Source organism: Marmota monax, unplaced genomic scaffold, assembly GCF_021218885.2.
Source record: "Marmota monax isolate L192 unplaced genomic scaffold, Marmota_monax_Labrador192_F-V1.1 WCK01_AAM20220418_F8-fsc00015, whole genome shotgun sequence".
Lineage (NCBI taxonomy): Eukaryota > Metazoa > Chordata > Mammalia > Rodentia > Sciuridae > Marmota > Marmota monax.
The window spans coordinates 23,926,438-23,943,849 of record NW_026692194.1 but is presented as its reverse complement, the minus strand read 5'-3'; the positions used below and the strand labels follow the sequence as shown (position 1 = coordinate 23,943,849).

The 17,412-nt window shown below is 39.2% G+C and overlaps 1 protein-coding gene across 4 annotated transcripts in view; it reads left to right on the top strand.

Annotated features, from left to right (window-relative positions):
- The first annotated feature begins 9,430 nt into the window (after positions 1-9,430).
- Eml4 (EMAP like 4) overlaps positions 9,431-17,412 on the top strand; it is a 137,905-nt gene continuing 129,923 nt past the window's right edge. For 2 of the 4 annotated variants that reach the window (XM_058573568.1, XM_058573565.1), the window contains exon 1: positions 9,431-9,717. In XM_058573568.1, coding sequence (XP_058429551.1) covers positions 9,693-9,717 — 25 coding nt within the window. In that variant the 5' untranslated portion in view covers positions 9,431-9,692. The remainder of the gene's footprint in view (positions 9,718-17,412) is intronic. The other 2 variants (XM_046425276.2, XM_046425269.2) reach the window with 1 other exon arrangement.

Here is a 17,412-nt window from a genome sequence, read left to right as displayed (position 1 = left end):
CAGTCCAAGTGTTCCATTGCTCTTGAAAACCACTTATGACTTCTTATGTTTCTAGTTATAATTGATTTTTAAAGGTGTGTTCTTTGCCCAAAGACTTCTGACACTCATAGAAAGATAAAAAAGAAATGTTTGGTTATAACTATTTAAACCAGAGGCATTTTTAACTTTATGTATTTATAAGACTTTTTTCAATGTTTTTTTTTTTTGTTGTTGTTTCATTTTGTTTTCTGGTATGGGGGATTTGAACGAGGGGTACTCTAATACTGAGTTTTTCTCTCCAGCCCTTTTTATTTACTTATGTATTTTTGAGACAGGATCTGGCTGAATTGGCCTCAAACATTCTCCCAAATAGCTGGAATTACAACATGTGCCACCACACCCAACTTTTACAGTATTTTGATACTATATTTGATTATTTAGTTATTGAATTTAAAATTTAGTGTTGCAAAAGATCATAGACAATTAATTTTCCAAAAACGTGCAATTGAGATATCATCTAATTATGTACCTTAAATTAGGCTTCTAGCTAATCAGACTTTGTTTTATCAAATCATCCACATTAGTTCACTGAAGTATGGGACAAAATAAGTATGGATGAGGATTATTTTACTTATTTCAGTGTGGGACATAAATTAGTAGAAGAAAAGAATTTTTAGAGGAGAGTAAGACATAAATAAAAATAAGAAATTGTTATCTAGAGGATGGTGATCACATTAGCTTATAGTACCAATAAGCGGAATGGGGGAGTAATGAGATAGCATATGGGTGAAGAAGAAGCCATATAGAGACAACTAGTGAAGATTCGAGGAAATCCCATTTTCTTGCCTATGTAGAAGAGAGAACTTGGTATCCCTTGTTTGGAAGCATACTCAGGTACCCTCAATCCTAAAAACATGCCCCTTTACTATATTTCAGCTTAAGTCAATTTTCTGCTTCTGCTCTTCCTTATCCATTTAAACAGCAAATATTTTTGAGCACCTGCCATGTGACGGGTGCTTTTTTAGATCTGGGAATGCAGCAGAGAACAAAACAGACATTATCTTTCCAAATTCTTTAAATTATAATCCATATTTTCTCTTTCCACATTCACACCACTCTTTCAGTCTTTACCCCATGGTAAAGTAGCTCTAAAGACCAGTCATCTTACTAAGTCTAGTACCCCCCTTTTCTAAGTCTTCATTCTCCTTGGACTTGATAGTACTTAATTGCATTTAACTCCCATCATTTTTTAAACCCTTGGCTCCTTTTGGTTATGCAATATGGCACTAGCACAATTTGTCTCCTATTCCTGTTATTGCTTCTTTCCTGATTAATTCTCTTGCCTCCTAAATATTGGTGGCCCCCCAGGTTCTACATTCTTCTTGTTTCCACTTTCTCAAACATTTTCCCTACATGATTTCTTAGAACTTAATCATGGGCTCTTCTAAAAGTCTCCTAAATCTATATTCCCAGATCCAACCCTCTCCTAAACTCTAATCCCACATTTCAAACTGTGTGCTGGAGGTTTCTGTTAGGGTATCTGGTTTATGACGTCAAGCACGATCTGTTTGAAACAAGTGACATTTGCACTCCTGCATTCTCAACCGCAAAAAACATAAACCAACCCTGGCTAACTCGAGCAGAAAAGGGATTCTGATGAACCCAGACTAATTCCATCTTAAGATTGGGAGCCATCTCTTCACAAAGACATGAGGAGTTAATTTCTGTTTAATATAAATTACTGCGATTTCTAAACTTGCTTGGAATGCCTGCCTGTGCCTTGAACTCACCCATGCCTGGCTTTCCCTGACCAGATAACAACCCTCTCTGAAACCTTAAGGGCACCTCATAAATTCTGGTGTTGGATCTAAATTTATTCCCTAACTTGAAATGTTGGACCATTTAGATCATTAACCTACTATCTGCCTTTGTATTATTCTTGTCAAAATTCTGTTATGTGTAAGTTCTCAAGACACCTCCCTTTTGCAACTTTCTGTGCTATAAAACCATGCTCCTAGAGAGTTGGGGGACTGTCCTCTAACCCACGGATTTCAGGAGAGACAGTCCTGGCTGGTCGGAATTACCAGCTTGCTTTATTTTGATTTCAAATTGGAGTCAGTGGTCTTTTCTTTGCATCTTGGTTTAACAATTTACCAGGAGGATATTGAATGGCCCACACAGTCAGCAGGAAGACCAGAGGACCAGGAATGAAAAACTGGCAAAACCCAAGCAGTCGAGAGCACTGAGAGCATGACCCAGTTCACCGGTAGGAGAAAGCTAATGAGGATGCTGCCATAGAGCTTGCTGTTCCCATTCTTACTGTTCCCTACAGCCACACACACGATTGCTGCTGCTCTTGAGTTTCTTAACCCCTTTGTAGCTTGGCCACTGACTGCTAGGTTTGGTGTCATCCCCCAACCCCAGATTAAATGATCTAGTTTGGACTATCTAATGGCCCCAGGCACTAAAAATGACATCTGATTCCCTTTAGCTTCCTGCTGTCACTCTATGTATTTTTCTCCATTTACCTCATTTCTTTAGCTTCCCATTATCATTTAATGTTACCATCAATGTCTTTATCAGCAGGAGCTGAACCTGGACAACCTCTTGGACCCCTTCGTCTTTCTCAGTGATGGAGGTAATCAGTCACTCAGGTCTGCTAAGGTTCTGTTTATTGTTCATTTGTTGTTTCCCTTCACAATATTTTCTTCTTGGATCTCTCTGTAACTGCCAAACTGCCGTGACCATCTCTTAATTGAAATTCCCACATCTAGTACCTTGTCCACTTTATCCACCCAAAGATTAATCTACCTAAAGCAACACTTTGATCTTTTTTTGATGCTTTTGTTGATAAAACTGCATCCTTGATAGAAACATGAGCCTGGCATTTAAGGATTTCCACAGTAGAACCTCACTGAGACCCAAAGGCTAACTGGTGCCCTGAAAAGAGCTTGACCTTCAGGTACAGTCTGCTGTGGATTCAAACCTTGATTTTTTCCATTTTTTAGTTATATATTCTTTAGGCTTATTCTCCAGGTCTGCAATGTGGGGATAATAAAATCCCCTCTTTAGGATATTTGTAAGTAATCACTTTGAAAGTTGAAATGGTGTTATAAGTTGTGTTTAGGTTGCAACATCAACCCACAGATTCTTATAATGAACAATATTCAATTTCAGACCTGTCTGGTTTGAACCTTAAGAAAGCTTGTCATCACTGTGGTTTTAACACAGGCAGGTTAGGATCAGTATGCTACATGTTTTGGGGGGCTAAGTGGCAATCTAACTATCATGTATAGTATTGTTCCCAATTTCAAATAGCTGACTTACAAATGACCTTTTGAAAATATTTTATTTGCAAGCAGAGAACTTCCTATGTTATTAATTTTGAGAATTAAATTTCCCTGATTGGCTGCTTTCCACTCTAACATTGTTATTAAAAAGGATTTCCTTGCAGAATTTCATTTTTGTAAGAGTCTGCTATGAATTCCTCATGGGGATAAAGTATATCTTTATGATGAACACATGAAAATTATTAGCTATTATCTCTAAGGCTTGCCCAACATCTAGTAAATGTGGTGAAACTTGAACACATTAAAAAGACATTTTAAAGTTGGTTCTGTAATCTTGACAAGTCTAAACCCTTCATGGCATAAATTTTGGGTCAGGACAAGGAGAATTTAGCTCCATAGTCCAGCCAGTTCTCTTCTTTCTGCTAAGCATAGATGACAATGCTAGAGGTCCTCAAATTAACCTTGGTTGGTATCCACTCTCTTGTGCATCCCTGCATCAGATTCCCTAAATGAGGCATGGCTGGTGATCTCACAGGGTAGATTTCAGTCTCATACACTCTCACCAAGAATTTACAGCAATACTAATTGATTCTTTTCTGAAATAAGAAGTCTGGAAAGTCTTAGGTGAGAGATAACAATCGTGCCAAGATTGGTAAAACAGTTATTTAATAAGTATGATATTTTAAACCAGTCTCTGCAGATACAGTTTGTGGGTGAGAGTGTGAATTTAGAAGCATTACGTGTATTGTTTTTTTTTTTTTTTTCCAGTTCTGGAGCACTTTACCACTGAGCTACATCCCCAGTCCTTTTTTTTTAGTGTGTGTGTGTGTGTGTATATATATATATACACACACACACACACTTGTCCACTTTATCCACCCCCCCAAAATGTATATATATATATATATATATATATATATATATTTTAGTTGTAGTTGGATACAATACTTTTATTGTATTTATTTATTTTTATGTGGTGCTGAGAATCGAACCCAGAGCCTCACACATGCTAAGCGAGTGCTCTATTGCTGAGCCCCAGCCCCAGCCCCATCCCCTGTTCTTTTCACTTTTTTTATTTCTAGAGAGGGTCTTGCTGAGTTGCCAAGGCTGGCCTGGAACTTGCAATCTTCATGATTCAGCCTCCCAAGTCACTGGGATTATAGGCCTTGTGTCACAATTTCTGGCCTGCTTTTGCATTTTTAATGGTTTAAAATTTTTCACATTTATATGATTAAAATAATATAAAAGTGAAATCACCTGTATCTCTCTTCTTTTCATTTTTCTGCTTAATTTTATTTTCCAAACATAACTACCTTTTAATCCTTGGGGTTTATCTTCCCAAACTTTTTTTTTCTCTTTTGCATTAATTTTCAAGTTATTCTTAAGTATTCTTAATGCTTAGAAGCTAAAAAAACATGGTCAGTTAGCTTTTTATAGATTTTGGAACTCTCATATACTGCTTATGTTAAACATTTTATATAAAAACAAAGATCCTGGGCTAGGGTTGTGGCTCAGTTGTATAGGGCTCACCTGGCACCCGTAGGCAGGAGTTTGATCCTCAATACCACATACAAAAAAAGAAATAAAGATATTGTGTGTCCACCTACAACTAAAAAGTAAATAGTTGGATAAAACAGCAACAAAGATCCTTCCCCTCCCCCACACTTCATGTATTACTATTATTAGATACCAGGAATTGAACCCAGGGGCACTCTACCACTGAGCTACACCCCCAATCCCTTTTATTTTAAATTTTGAAACAGGTTCTTGCTAAATTGTTGAGGGTTTTGCTAAGTTGTTGAGATTGTCCTCGAATTTGTGATCCTCCTGCCTAATCCTCCTGAATTGCTACGATTAATTACAGGTATGCACTGCCACACCTGACTCCAAGTGTTCTCTATATATGAAGTCACTTCGAGGAAACTGTATCCTTCCACTACGATCTCCTCTTTGCCAAATTTCCCTTTATATTAGGTGGTATTGGAGTGACTGGACATTTTAAATATCTGCTAAAGGAAAGTTGGATTGAAAATACATTTAATTTCAAGATTAGTGAGATATATTTACATGGACCATATTGTTGCTGGCTGTCTTTGTTTAGCAGTAGATTGCAGGAACACTCCTATGATCCACTGTACTGACTCACCTAGCTAGCATCTCATCACTGAGGTGCAGGGTTAGAGGATATAATGTAATGTGAACACATGGCTGGCACTGGAAGTATGTGAGTAGTGTGGAAAAAAGAAGGATTGCAATGTACAGAGCCAGAAGCTAGTCTAGGGGAAAAGCCTTCCAAATCAACTGACATGTACATTGTAAGCAGAGAATTTGGTTCTCATTTATGTCAAGCCAAAACAGATATAATTCAGTGTATTAATTTTAAATGCACCATACTTTTTTTTTTTTTTTTGGTACTGGGGATTGAACTCAGGGGCATTTAACCACTGAGCCACATCCCAGCCCTATTTTGTATTTTATTTAGAAACAGGGTCTTACTGAGTTACTTAGTGCCTTGCCATTGCTGAGGCTGGCTTTGAACTTGGAATCCTTCTGCCTCAGCCTCCCTAGCCGCTGGGATTACAGGACTGTGCCACTGTGCCCAGCGCACTATACATTTTTAAAAAAATATTTTTAGTTGTAGACAGATACAATAACTTTATTTTTTTATATTTTTTATGTGGTGCTGAGGATCAAACCTAGTGCCTCACGTGTGCCAGCAAGTACTCTACCACTAAGCTACAACCTCAGCCCGGCACCATACATTTTAATTCTTCTCTTATTAAATGGAACTCAGAATGCCTTTGACAATATTAAAAATAGACTGCTCTACATGTGTGAAGTCGTGTTTTATGTATCTCAACATCAATAATAAAAACCAAATTTGATCTACCATGGTAAAGGAAAAACAGTCTTCCTACAGTTTCAATTAAAAACTTATTTTTTAAAAACAAATATCATTAATCCCAGCTTCCTAGAAGATTGATGCAGAAGAATCAAAAGTTTGAGGTCAACTGGGAAACTTAGCAAGACCCTTTCTCAAAATTAAAAATAAAGGCTGGGCGCAGTGGTGCACACCTGTAATCCCAGTGGCTTGGTGAGGCTGAGACAGGAGAATCTTGAGTTCAAAGCCAACATCAGCAACTCAGTGAGGCCCTAAGCAACTCAGCGAGATCCTGTCTCTAAATAATATACAAAAAAAAAGAGCTGAGGATGTGGCTCAGTGGTTAAGTGCCCCTGGGTTCAATCCTCCATATCAAAAAATAAAATAAAATAAAAATAAAAATAAAAGGGACATTTGCTCAGTGGTAGAGCACCCCTGAGTTTAATCCCCAATACTTCCAAAATATCCACCAGTGTCATATTTATAGCATTGATCTCATATATTTGCTGTGATGTTGAAAAGGAATAAAGCATATGAAGTGTGTGAGATCCCAATAAATTTAACCAATTTAAGAAAAACATTGTCATATGAAGAGACGAACAATATACAGAAAAAACTTAGGGAAAAAATATTGGAGGTGTGTTGGGAAGCTAATTAAATGATATATAATATAAATATATATTCATACATATGTACATATATGTACATGCTAGTCACATGTTCAATTATTGAGTTACATGCTAGTCACATGTTCAATTACTGAGTTACACTCTTAAATTTCTTTTTTTCTTTTTAATTTTTTTTAGTCGTAGGTAGACACGATAGCTTTATGTATTTATTTTTATGTGGTGTTGAGGATCAAAGCCAGTGCCTCACATGTGCTAGGCACATATGTGCTCTACCACTGAGCTACAACCTCAGCCCCCCTTATATTTCTTGATTTTGTAATATTTATAGCACTTAGATGCTTCTTAAAATGTGTAATATGATGTGATTTATTTTCTCAGTCTAAATAAATACTTCATTTAACCTAATTTTGCATTTGTAATTTTTGCGTTTATTTTCTTCCCCCATCCCTACAAATAATAAAAGCTTCAAGCCCCACAAAATATGGATCTTTCTTTGAATTAAAAATAGACATATTTATCTATGTATAGCAATATACCAATGCAAAGTTCTTGCTCTTTTAATAGACTTAACATGGAAAATGTCATATTCAGACAAAGAAGAACAGCTGTTAGAATTGAGACTTCAAAGATTAAGGGGTTAGGTTTAATAGAAACTTGCAGATATGAAAATGCCCATTGCAGGGAATCTTTTGGTAAATCATTTAATTTTGAAGGAGGAAACTTTAGAAACCCCTCAGTCTCGAGTTTGAATTAATCTTGGCTGCCTTACCACCAGTCTATACATAGTACGGTATTCAGAAGAAACCCAGGTCTGATAAGAAATGCAGTCATTTGATTTTTTCTTCCATATTTTTTATAGCATTGATCTCATATATTTGCTGTGATGTTGAAAAGGGGTAAAGCATATGAAGTGCCTGAGGTCCCAATAAGTTTATAGTTGTACATGATGGTGGAATTTCTTGTTACATATTTGTGCATGTGTACAACATAACAGTACAATTTGAGTCATTTGGATCTTTAGGGAAGATTTTTTTTTTTTTTTTAAACTACTGAGCTGTATCACCAGCCCTTTTTACTTTTTTGAGACAGCATCCTGCTAAATTGCTGAGGCTGGCCTCCAATTTTTGGTTCTCCCACTTCCGGCTCCTCACTCCTGGATTACAGGTATGTGCCACTATGTGTGGTTTTGGGGGAATTTCTGAAGAGGAACAAAAGGGGAGAAGTATACCGCAAAATATGTTTAACAATTCTTTCATCTTTTAAATTCTTTTAAGTCCCTCTCATATTGATATTTGCTGCCTCACATTTCTCATCTCCCCACTTCAGCCTGTCCTCTCCTGCAGCTTCTCTAAAATGACTCTCTTAGTTGGGTGTGGTTGCACATGCCTATAATCCCAGTGGCTCAGGAGGCTAAGGCAGGAGGATTGCAGGTTCAAGCCTCAGCAATTTAGCAAGGCCCTAAGCAATTTAGCAAGACCCTAATCTCAAAAAGTGGGGTGGTGGCTGGTGGTGTGGCTCAGTGGTAAAGTGTCCCTGGGTTCAACCCCTGTAGCAAAAAAACAAATAAACAACATAAAATTACTTTCTTATTCTAACTCAGCTCTTTATTATTGCATAACCTACTTAGTTCCTGAGCATCTTAAAGTTCTCCACTTTATTACTCTAATTTGCGCACCAAGTCACAAAAGGGTTTTCACAAATTAAGGGAAGGTCTCTGGAAGGAAGGGCAATAGGGTTAAGGGCATAAGGAGGAAGATGAATGCATGGCATGCTTATGTGTTTTGGGTACAAGTTCACCCTCGAATTTGCAAATGAATAAAGTGAGGCCTAAATAAATTAGGTGATTTGACACTTGCCCCGTGAGTCAGATGGAATTGAGCTTAGAACTCAGGCTTACTTCATTTGAAATAAGCCTTATTGATCATAGACAATCACTCTTATGATCTACCATAAAAGATTCGCTTTGCACCCTTGGTAGAAAGAACACCAGGGGGAGTAAGGAAGCCTGGGTTCTAAGCTTTACTTCCACAAGGCTCCACGACCTCGGGCAGTCGCATTCTTTCTAAGGCTCGGTGTCCTTCCTCATAAGAAGAGGTTGGGCAAGATGAAACTTGGGTCCCATCCAGCACTGACATTCTTTGCTTCTGATCTGTGCAGGGACCTGCAGCTGTGGCAGTAGTGGCCTGGGGCTGGTCAGGACGCCTCGCCCCCATTTATCCCTCACTGGACTAGGAAAGAGGGGAACCAAGGAAGGAGGGATTCTTCCTCTCACTTTGCTGCCTTTTTAGCGTCTTTGTAGGACACACCCCCTGTCAGAAGGACACCAGACTTGAGTCCCCGGGCTCCCCAACAACTGTGAGGGCGAGAGTCTCTCGATGCACCTGAGTTTCCTAGGCAGGAGGCTAACCTTTACCACCCCAATCTCTCAAGGATCCAGCTTCAAGACGTAGGTCCTAGTCCCTTCGCAGGCCCAACACGCAAGCGCAACCACCCGCTGAGGGCGAGCCTGAGGGACGCGGAGGCCGGGCAAGGTGAGGGGCGGGGCTGGCAAGACCTCGCCTCCTTACCGTCACGTGGGAGGCGGAGTCGGAAGCGTGACGGCGTGCGCGGGGGTGGAGCTACCGCTGCGCGCGGGCGCGGGGGCGGGGCTCCGCGCTCTAGGCTGCTGCCTGAGAGGGAGGCTGGGCAGGCGGCGGAGCGGCGCGGCTCTCAACCTGACTGGGGAAGTGGCCCGGGTGGCCGTGACTGACTGGCCCAGGGCGGACGGACGGACGGACGACGGAAGCGGGGGCCGGGAGCCGCGCCGGTCGACTTGGAGAGCGAGTGGGTCAGGCTCAGCGGCGGCCAGTCTGTTGGTTCGCTGAATGAAGTGCCCGCCCCGCTGAGCCCGGAGCCCGGCGCTTTCCCCGCAAGATGGACGGTTTCGCCGGCAGCCTGGGTGAGTACGGCTTGGGAGTCTTGCCTCTTCTGCGAAGGGTGGGAACCTTGTTCCTTCCACGCACAGCCCAGGCCCTGCTCTCCGCCCTGCCCCTCGGGGAGGCAGCAGTTCCACTGCACATGTTCCCCTCGAGGCTGCCGCCCCTCCTCGGACTCTGGCGGACGGAGAGCCCCTCCCCCATGCCCAGCCCTCCTACGAGCCAGACCCTCCTTTCTTCCCAGAGCCCCCTTCAATACAGGGCCCTTCTCCAAAAGTGGGAACCCTTTCCCTTCACAGAGGCCCCAATAGCTGGTACACCCATCATGCTTTCACTGCTCCCCCCAACAACCGTGGGACACCCCTTCTGAAAATCCAGACCCCTCTTCAGGGTGCAACATTCGTCCTTTCCACATACCGCGCTCTCTTTCAGGATGGAGACTGCCCTTCCCCACGCAGAGGCTCCCTTTTATGGTAGAGACCCCCCCGCCCCCAATTCCGCTTCTGGAAGTGGGTACCCCCCAGTCTTCATTTCAAATTTGGAGGCTTCTTTTAAGTGTCCCTTAGTAAGTGACAACTTCCTTTCACTGTCTCCACTTCTCTGCACATTTTGCAGTCAGTGGTAGAGAGACCTCGAGCACTGAAGCATCATTGCTTAATACAAGAAAGGAAGAGGTGCATTTGTGTTGGGGGACCCTCTTTAAGAGTGAAAGCAGAAGTGTTTCTTGGCTCTATATTCATGCTGGGGAGAAGTAATCCTGCCCAATGAATCCATAGGAAAGGGGGCCTCTGTAGGGAAAGAAAGGATTCTCCATTTTTGGAATATGTTGTCTTTGTGGAATGGAGAAAGGGAAGGAGTTATTAAGTAGGTTGCAGTATCTTTTCAGTGTTCCCTTTCACCCGATTAAAGGTAGTAATGTTGTAACTGGCTAGGGGAATCAGAATTCCAGGCTGATACTCAGTGCCCCATACCTGTGTCTGGAATTACTATTCTTTGAGGCCATTGGAATCTGGTTACTGTAAAGATTGAGTTCAACTGTTAATGGTGGTGAGAGAAACAGTTTCTACTTTGGCTGATATTGCAGTTATGTGATACCTGCTGCTGGATTTGTATTTTGAGTATTGTACATAGAGGTAGCATGTACTCAGATGACTTTCTTTTGCATTTCTTGATAATAAATCCTTAGTTGGTTAATGTTCATAGATCAGTGAACAGTCTGGCAACAGGCCATACTTTAGTCTGTCCACACAGGTTGGGATTAGATGGATTTTAAGAATCTAAAGTAAATAAGTAAAAGAGCAATGTAGTTATTACATAGTAAGACCATAATTTTTGCCCTATCATAGGAAGGAAAAAAAGCATTGTTATAAGGTTGTTTTGAGAGTGGAAGTCCTAAAATAGAGGAGGCAACTAAGTGCTAGTTTTTCCTTCCTAAAAGCACCTGTTGTCCCTTCTAACCTTTGATGTCTTACAATTCCTTACCTATGAAGTTGTTCCATTCTTGGGCTCCTGTTAGAGAGATATCAACTTTTCACTGGTTCTTTTTCAGCCTCGTGGCTGAGTTTATTAATTAGTTCATATTGAACTGAAAGACTTGTTTGTCCTATATGTCCACTAAGGATGTGATCATAATACTAGGGCTAATATTGGGTATCTTTTGAAGGCTGTTTTGGGCCTGTGGTAATCTCTGTATGGTTTGGCTCCTCAGTTTGTACTCATTATGAGATCTCTACTTATTTGTACTTCACCTCTGTTGATTTTGAAGAATTCTGGAGAGCTTCTTCAGTGAGCGTTTTGAAAGTCTTTCTTACCAATTAGAGCACTTAGATATATTTTGAAGTAGTGTATATGCCTTATTAAGTTAGTTTATCCCTTCTTAACTAATCCAGGAGGGACTGACAGGTGAAAATAAATCCCATTGTTATAGAGCATTATAGCCCATACTAATGTTGGATGAAAATGATGATGATGATGAAGAAGAATAATTCATTCCATGCTATCTTTCGGGTAGTATGTGATGAGACTTCCTTTCTTTAGATAATGGTGTTGATCAGGAACAGGGGAGATAATGCCTGTTTCTAAAGAGAGGAACCTATGTCAGCAGAGAGGGAAGGAAATGGTTCCTGGCAGTATTTCTAGAGCTGCTCCTGATGAAGATACTTCTCAGCAGGAGCTCTGCTTTCTCTTTTTGTCCTCCTAAGAGTAAAACTAGGCCCCATCTTAATTGAAACCTTAAAGGGTTGGGAGTGGGGGAGGGGTGGTGCTGGTATATTTTACTGGTAGCCTTTAAACAGAGCTCTTTGCTCAACTCTTGCCAGATTGCTTGTTTCTGTTCCCTGCAGTTCATTAGCCTGGAGCTTAGAGTTACATTGATCTTTATTTTATCATCAAGAGAGCCATTAATATAAAGGCAAGCACTTGTGCTTTAAGAGATGTTTAAAACTTTTTTTTTTTTTTTTAACTAAAGAAGAACTGAAAATGTGAAGTTCTTCTGGGGTAGCAAGTATGGAAAGCATTTATTATGCTTTCAATTTATTAATGTGTGTGTCCCTTTTACATACTACTAGAGGGTTCTTGAAAAATTGTGAGAAAACTACATTTTTATAAGCAGAACAGTTGAGTGCTTTATAAACAGAATGATTCAGGAAAGCTGATTATTTAAGTGACTCCTATGCTGATCATCTTGTAAAGCAGAGAAACTTAAAATTCAAACGGTGTGCTTGTTTGATGAGTGAAAAGGCAAACAGATATGTGTATCTGATGGTGATTAAAACTATGTAGTGAGTTTTGAAAACAAAAATATTTGGTGATTGGCCATTTTATAAATGTTACATTGAAGTTGAATACTGTATAAAAAGGGTCTTCTTGCTAAGTTGCTTAGAACCTCCCTAAGTTACTGAGGCTGACTTTGAACTCTTCATCTTCTTACCTCAGCCTCCCAAACTGCTGGGAGTAAAGGTGTGCACCCTGCTGCAAAGGATGCTTTTAATCTGAACAGCTGATGACTTTCAGGCAGTGTGGTTAACAGGTGTTTATACTCTGTAATTTTCCTTAGATACACTATCTTTTGGTACATGAGTTAGGGTAATTAAAAAAGGAAGTACTTTGGAAACAACAATTACTACTAGTACTACAGCTACTACTAGTACTGTTGCAGTACCGGGGATTGAACACCGGGCACTCTGCTACTGGGATGCTCCCTATGCCTTCTTATTTTTTTATTTTGAGACAGCGTCTAACTATTTTGAGACAGGCCTCAAACTTGCGATCCTCCTGCCTCAGCCTCCCAAGTCACTGGGATTACAAGTGTGCACTACCATACCTATCTTAGAAACAATTATTTTAAAATTTACCCAAAATTATTTTGATGCGTTGTTTACAAATGACAACATACACACACACACACACACACACACACGTCTACATAGTATACATTTTAAATTTCAGGTCTATGTGCAAAGTGGGAAACTATCAATACAGCTTTTCTTATTGATTTTTCAAAAGGCAGAAGTTGGGTTTATTTCATACTTGGTCTTTTTAGCATCTCATTCGTAATAAAGGTTTTAATTAAGACTTAGAATTAGCTTGGAAATTAGTCAGTGTTTGCACTTAGAGAAAGTATAAATTTATGTCAGCTTTAATTTTTTCTGCCTTCAAAAGTTAAAAACAAAACAAAATTAAAACCTTTTTTTTTCCTGAAGAAAAATTGTAATAAACAAAACCATGGGATTGGTATCGATAAGAAACAACATTTTGGGTGCAGAGTATAAAGATGAACAAATAACAGCATTGTGTTTCAATTTAGGAACAGTTTTAAGAAAGTGGTTTTTAAAATATTGCAATATTAGAAGTATAATTTGTCATTACTAATCTAGCCTTCTTAAAGGAACAATGTAGTATGTGATTTTTAATTTTTAAATTATTTTTAAAAATATTTTGAGGATTGAACCCAGGGGTGCTTTACCACTGAGCCACATGCCCAGCCCTTTTATTTTTTATTTTGAGACAGAGTCTTATTAAGTTGCTCGGGGCCTTGCTGAGTTGTTGAGCCTAGTCTCAAACTTTCGATCCTCCTGCCTCAGCCTCCTGAGTCGCTGAGATTATAGGCTTGCGCCATCATGCCAAGCATAATTTTAAAATTCTTAACTTTTATTTCCCCACCCTCTTTTCCCCCCCTTTTTGGAAACAGAGTCTCATTGTTTTGCCCAGGCTGGTCATCCCCTGCTTCAGCCTCTCCAATAGCTGGGACTACTGACAGGTACTATTGGGATGGCTGATTTTTTAAAATATTAATCTAGTCTAAAGCATTCTTTAAGTATTCATATGAAATATTTCTCTTATAATAAGATTGTTTGGTCTGGGCGCAGTGGCACATTCCTGTAATCCCAGTGGCTCCTGAGGCTGAGTCAGGAGGATCACGAATTCAAAGCCAGCCGCAGCAAGGGTGAGGCACTAATCAACACAGTGAGACCCTGTCTCTAAATAAAATACAAAATAGGGCTAGGGATGTGGCTCAGTGGTTGAGGGCCCTGAGTTCAGCCCCCAGTATCTCCCCTCCAGCCCCACCCCGCTCGCAAAAAAAAATAAACAACTTTTGATAGGTTATTGGTTGCCTTAAAGGGCTCAGTGTAGCATTAAGTTACATAACATGGCATGAATAGTAATTCTGAAGTGTTAGTACAACATCTGTAACATGAGTTAGCTAGAATGTTTTTCAACATGTATGTGGATTAACACTGTATCTGGAGCTGTGCAAGGCGTTGCATGCCTCTAATCCCAGGGGGCTGAAAGGTGAGGATTGAGAATTTGAGGCCAACCTGGGCAACATAGTGCCACCCCATCTCAAAACAACAACCAACAACCAAAAAATACTGTATATGGACCAGCACTGAACTTGGTTGTCCCTCATGAAAGAATAAGTAAAATACATGCTTCCTGTTCTTAAGGAATTTACTGCCTGGTTTTGAGCAGGTATTAGGGTTTTTTAAGCATAAGTAAAGTACCAGAAATGAGGGTAAAGGGAAGAATTGTTTAGAATGCTATACTATGTATCAAGCAAGTAATTTCTGAGAGAGAAAATTTGGAGATAACTAGTTTTATCTCTTCAGAGCCTGGCTTTTAAAAGCAGTGGAATACTCTATTTGGTAGTCCCAATTCCAGAGAATATTACTAGGTCTTTTTCTGTCTTATGTTTAGGATAACATAGAAAAAGCACTCTATTTATGGATTCATTTCTATAACATGTAAAACTTCAATATTTGTTCATAAGAAAGTTGAGAAAAACATTTTGATTTAAATATAGATGAGTCATAAGTCTTTTTAAAGGAAATAGTCTCCTTCAACAATTATTATCTCAGTGTAAGTTTCTTAAGTCTGTTGTATATTTCTTTTGGGGGTGGGGGCCATGTACCAGGGATTGAATTTGGGACACTCAACCACTGAGCCACATCCCCAACCCTATTTTGTATTTTATTTAGATGCTTAGCACCTCGCTGTTGCTGAGGCTGGCTTTGAACTTGAGATTCTCCTCTCAGCCTCCCGAACTGCTGGGATTATAGGTGTGCACCACCACGCCTGGCTTGTTGTATATTTCTGTGTTTCTATATTATCTCTTCCTTTATAGTTTTAGCTGTCTAAGACTATTTTAATGCCTTAATTTTGCATATTGTGTCATAGTTTACGAAGAGTTTTTTTTTTTTTTTCCCCATTTATTCTACATTCTGACTTAGGAAGCAAATTATTCTTTTATAGATAAAATAGATTCAGACTCTGTGTGTGTGTGTGTTTGTATGTATGTATGTGTGAATCCAATTGTTTTTTTAATGCTACTGGGGGTGGAATCTTGGGGAGCTCTACAACTGAGCCAAATCCTCAGTCCTTTTTTATTTTTGAGACAAGGTCTTGCTAAGTTACCCAGGGTGTCCTCAAACTTATGGTCCTCCTTTCTGAGCCTCCTGACTCACTGGAATTGCAGGAGTGTGCCACCATGCCTGGCCTTTTTTTTTTTTTTGAAGGAGGACTAATTTTTGGGATTTGTATCCATGTTCATTTTTTATTTTATTTTTGCATTACTGAAAATTGAACTCAGGGCATTGTGCATGCTAGGCAACCATTTAACCACTAAATCCCATGTTATTTTTAAATAACGAAAACAATACCCCCCCCCAAAAAAAAAAAAAAAGATGAAGAATAGAAAGATAAATGATCATTTTTCTGGCCTATTTGTATGTAACTGATGTTAATATATTAATGTACTTGCTGTTAGTCTTGTCCTATGCCTAGATTTTTAATATTAAAATCATACTATGGATCTAATTTTGCCTTCTGATTTTTCATCGGATCTTAACCATTTTTTAAAAAATTTGAACTCAGTATTTTCTGATGGATTACAACATTCTTTTCCCTATTCTTTTAGTAACTCTGCATAACCCAGTGTGGTACATGAAGCCTATCTAATACATCTGAATTTGAACTCCTCTTCTAAATCTGATTCTTTTCCTTAGAAAATGGTTCGCTCTTAAGTAATTAGGTTTTTTTTTTTATTTTAATTTTTTAGTTGTAGCTAGACACAATCCTTTTATTTATTTTTATGTGGTGCTGAGGATCGAACCCAGGGCCCCGCATGTGCTAGGCGAGCACTCTACTGCTGAGCCACAATCCCAGCCCCAGTAATTAGGTTGTTTTTTTTTTTAAGAGTTATTCTGTTGATAAAGCTTTTCTGCTTTTAAAAATGTTAGTCATTTTGTAAAAGGAAAAACTTAAAATTCAAACTGGTTCCTTGGTTGTTGAGTGTTTAGATATCTGATAGCAGTGGATTTTGAAGTTATGGAGAACATGTTAGGTGCTTGCCCGTTTTACAAATGTCACATTGAAGTTATATATTGTTGTATTGCTTATATTTTACACAAAATACTATATCACCAAGTCTTGAAATCTCCGAACCATGTTTGATTCCTTTCCATCTTTACCTACCACATTAAAATCTCTTCTAAGACTTGCCAATTCTTTTTTTTGTATGTGTGTGGTACTGGGGATTGAACCTAGGGCCTTATGCATATGAGGCAAGCACTCCACCAGCTGAGCTATATTCCCAGCACTTGTCAATTCTTACCACCTTTTCTCATCCATTATTTTCTTTTTCCACTATCATAGTCAAATACTTATTATTCTGTGCATGCATTATTGGATAGCCTCAAGAATCTCCACCTGTCTTATTTATTTTTTTACAGGGCCCTTAATTTTTCTAAAGCTGTGCTTAGATTGTGCCATTCATCCTCTCAGATCACACTTCATTGCCTAGTGACTAAATTAATTCAAACACCTAAGCCTCATTCTCCAAGTTCTCTGCTATGTTTTTTTTTTTTTTTTTAGTTGTAAACACAATACCTTTATTTTATTTGTTTATATGTGATGCTGAGGATTGAACCCAGGACCTCACACATGCTAGGCAAGTGCTGTACCACTGAGCCACAACCCCAGTCTTCTGCTAATTTTTTTTTTTTTTTTCCTTAAAGCTTCTGGCCTAAATGACTTATATCTTGTTTTCCAAATTTGGTTGGCCCATCTCATGTTTATGCTTTCATCCCAGTGACTACTAACTACCCTTCAAGATCCAATTGAAATATTATTTCCTTTCTGAAAGAAACTCTTATGTATTTTCCTTTCTTTCTATCTCTAAGTATTCACCATTTGAACGTTTCATAGAAGTCCTAGAGCAC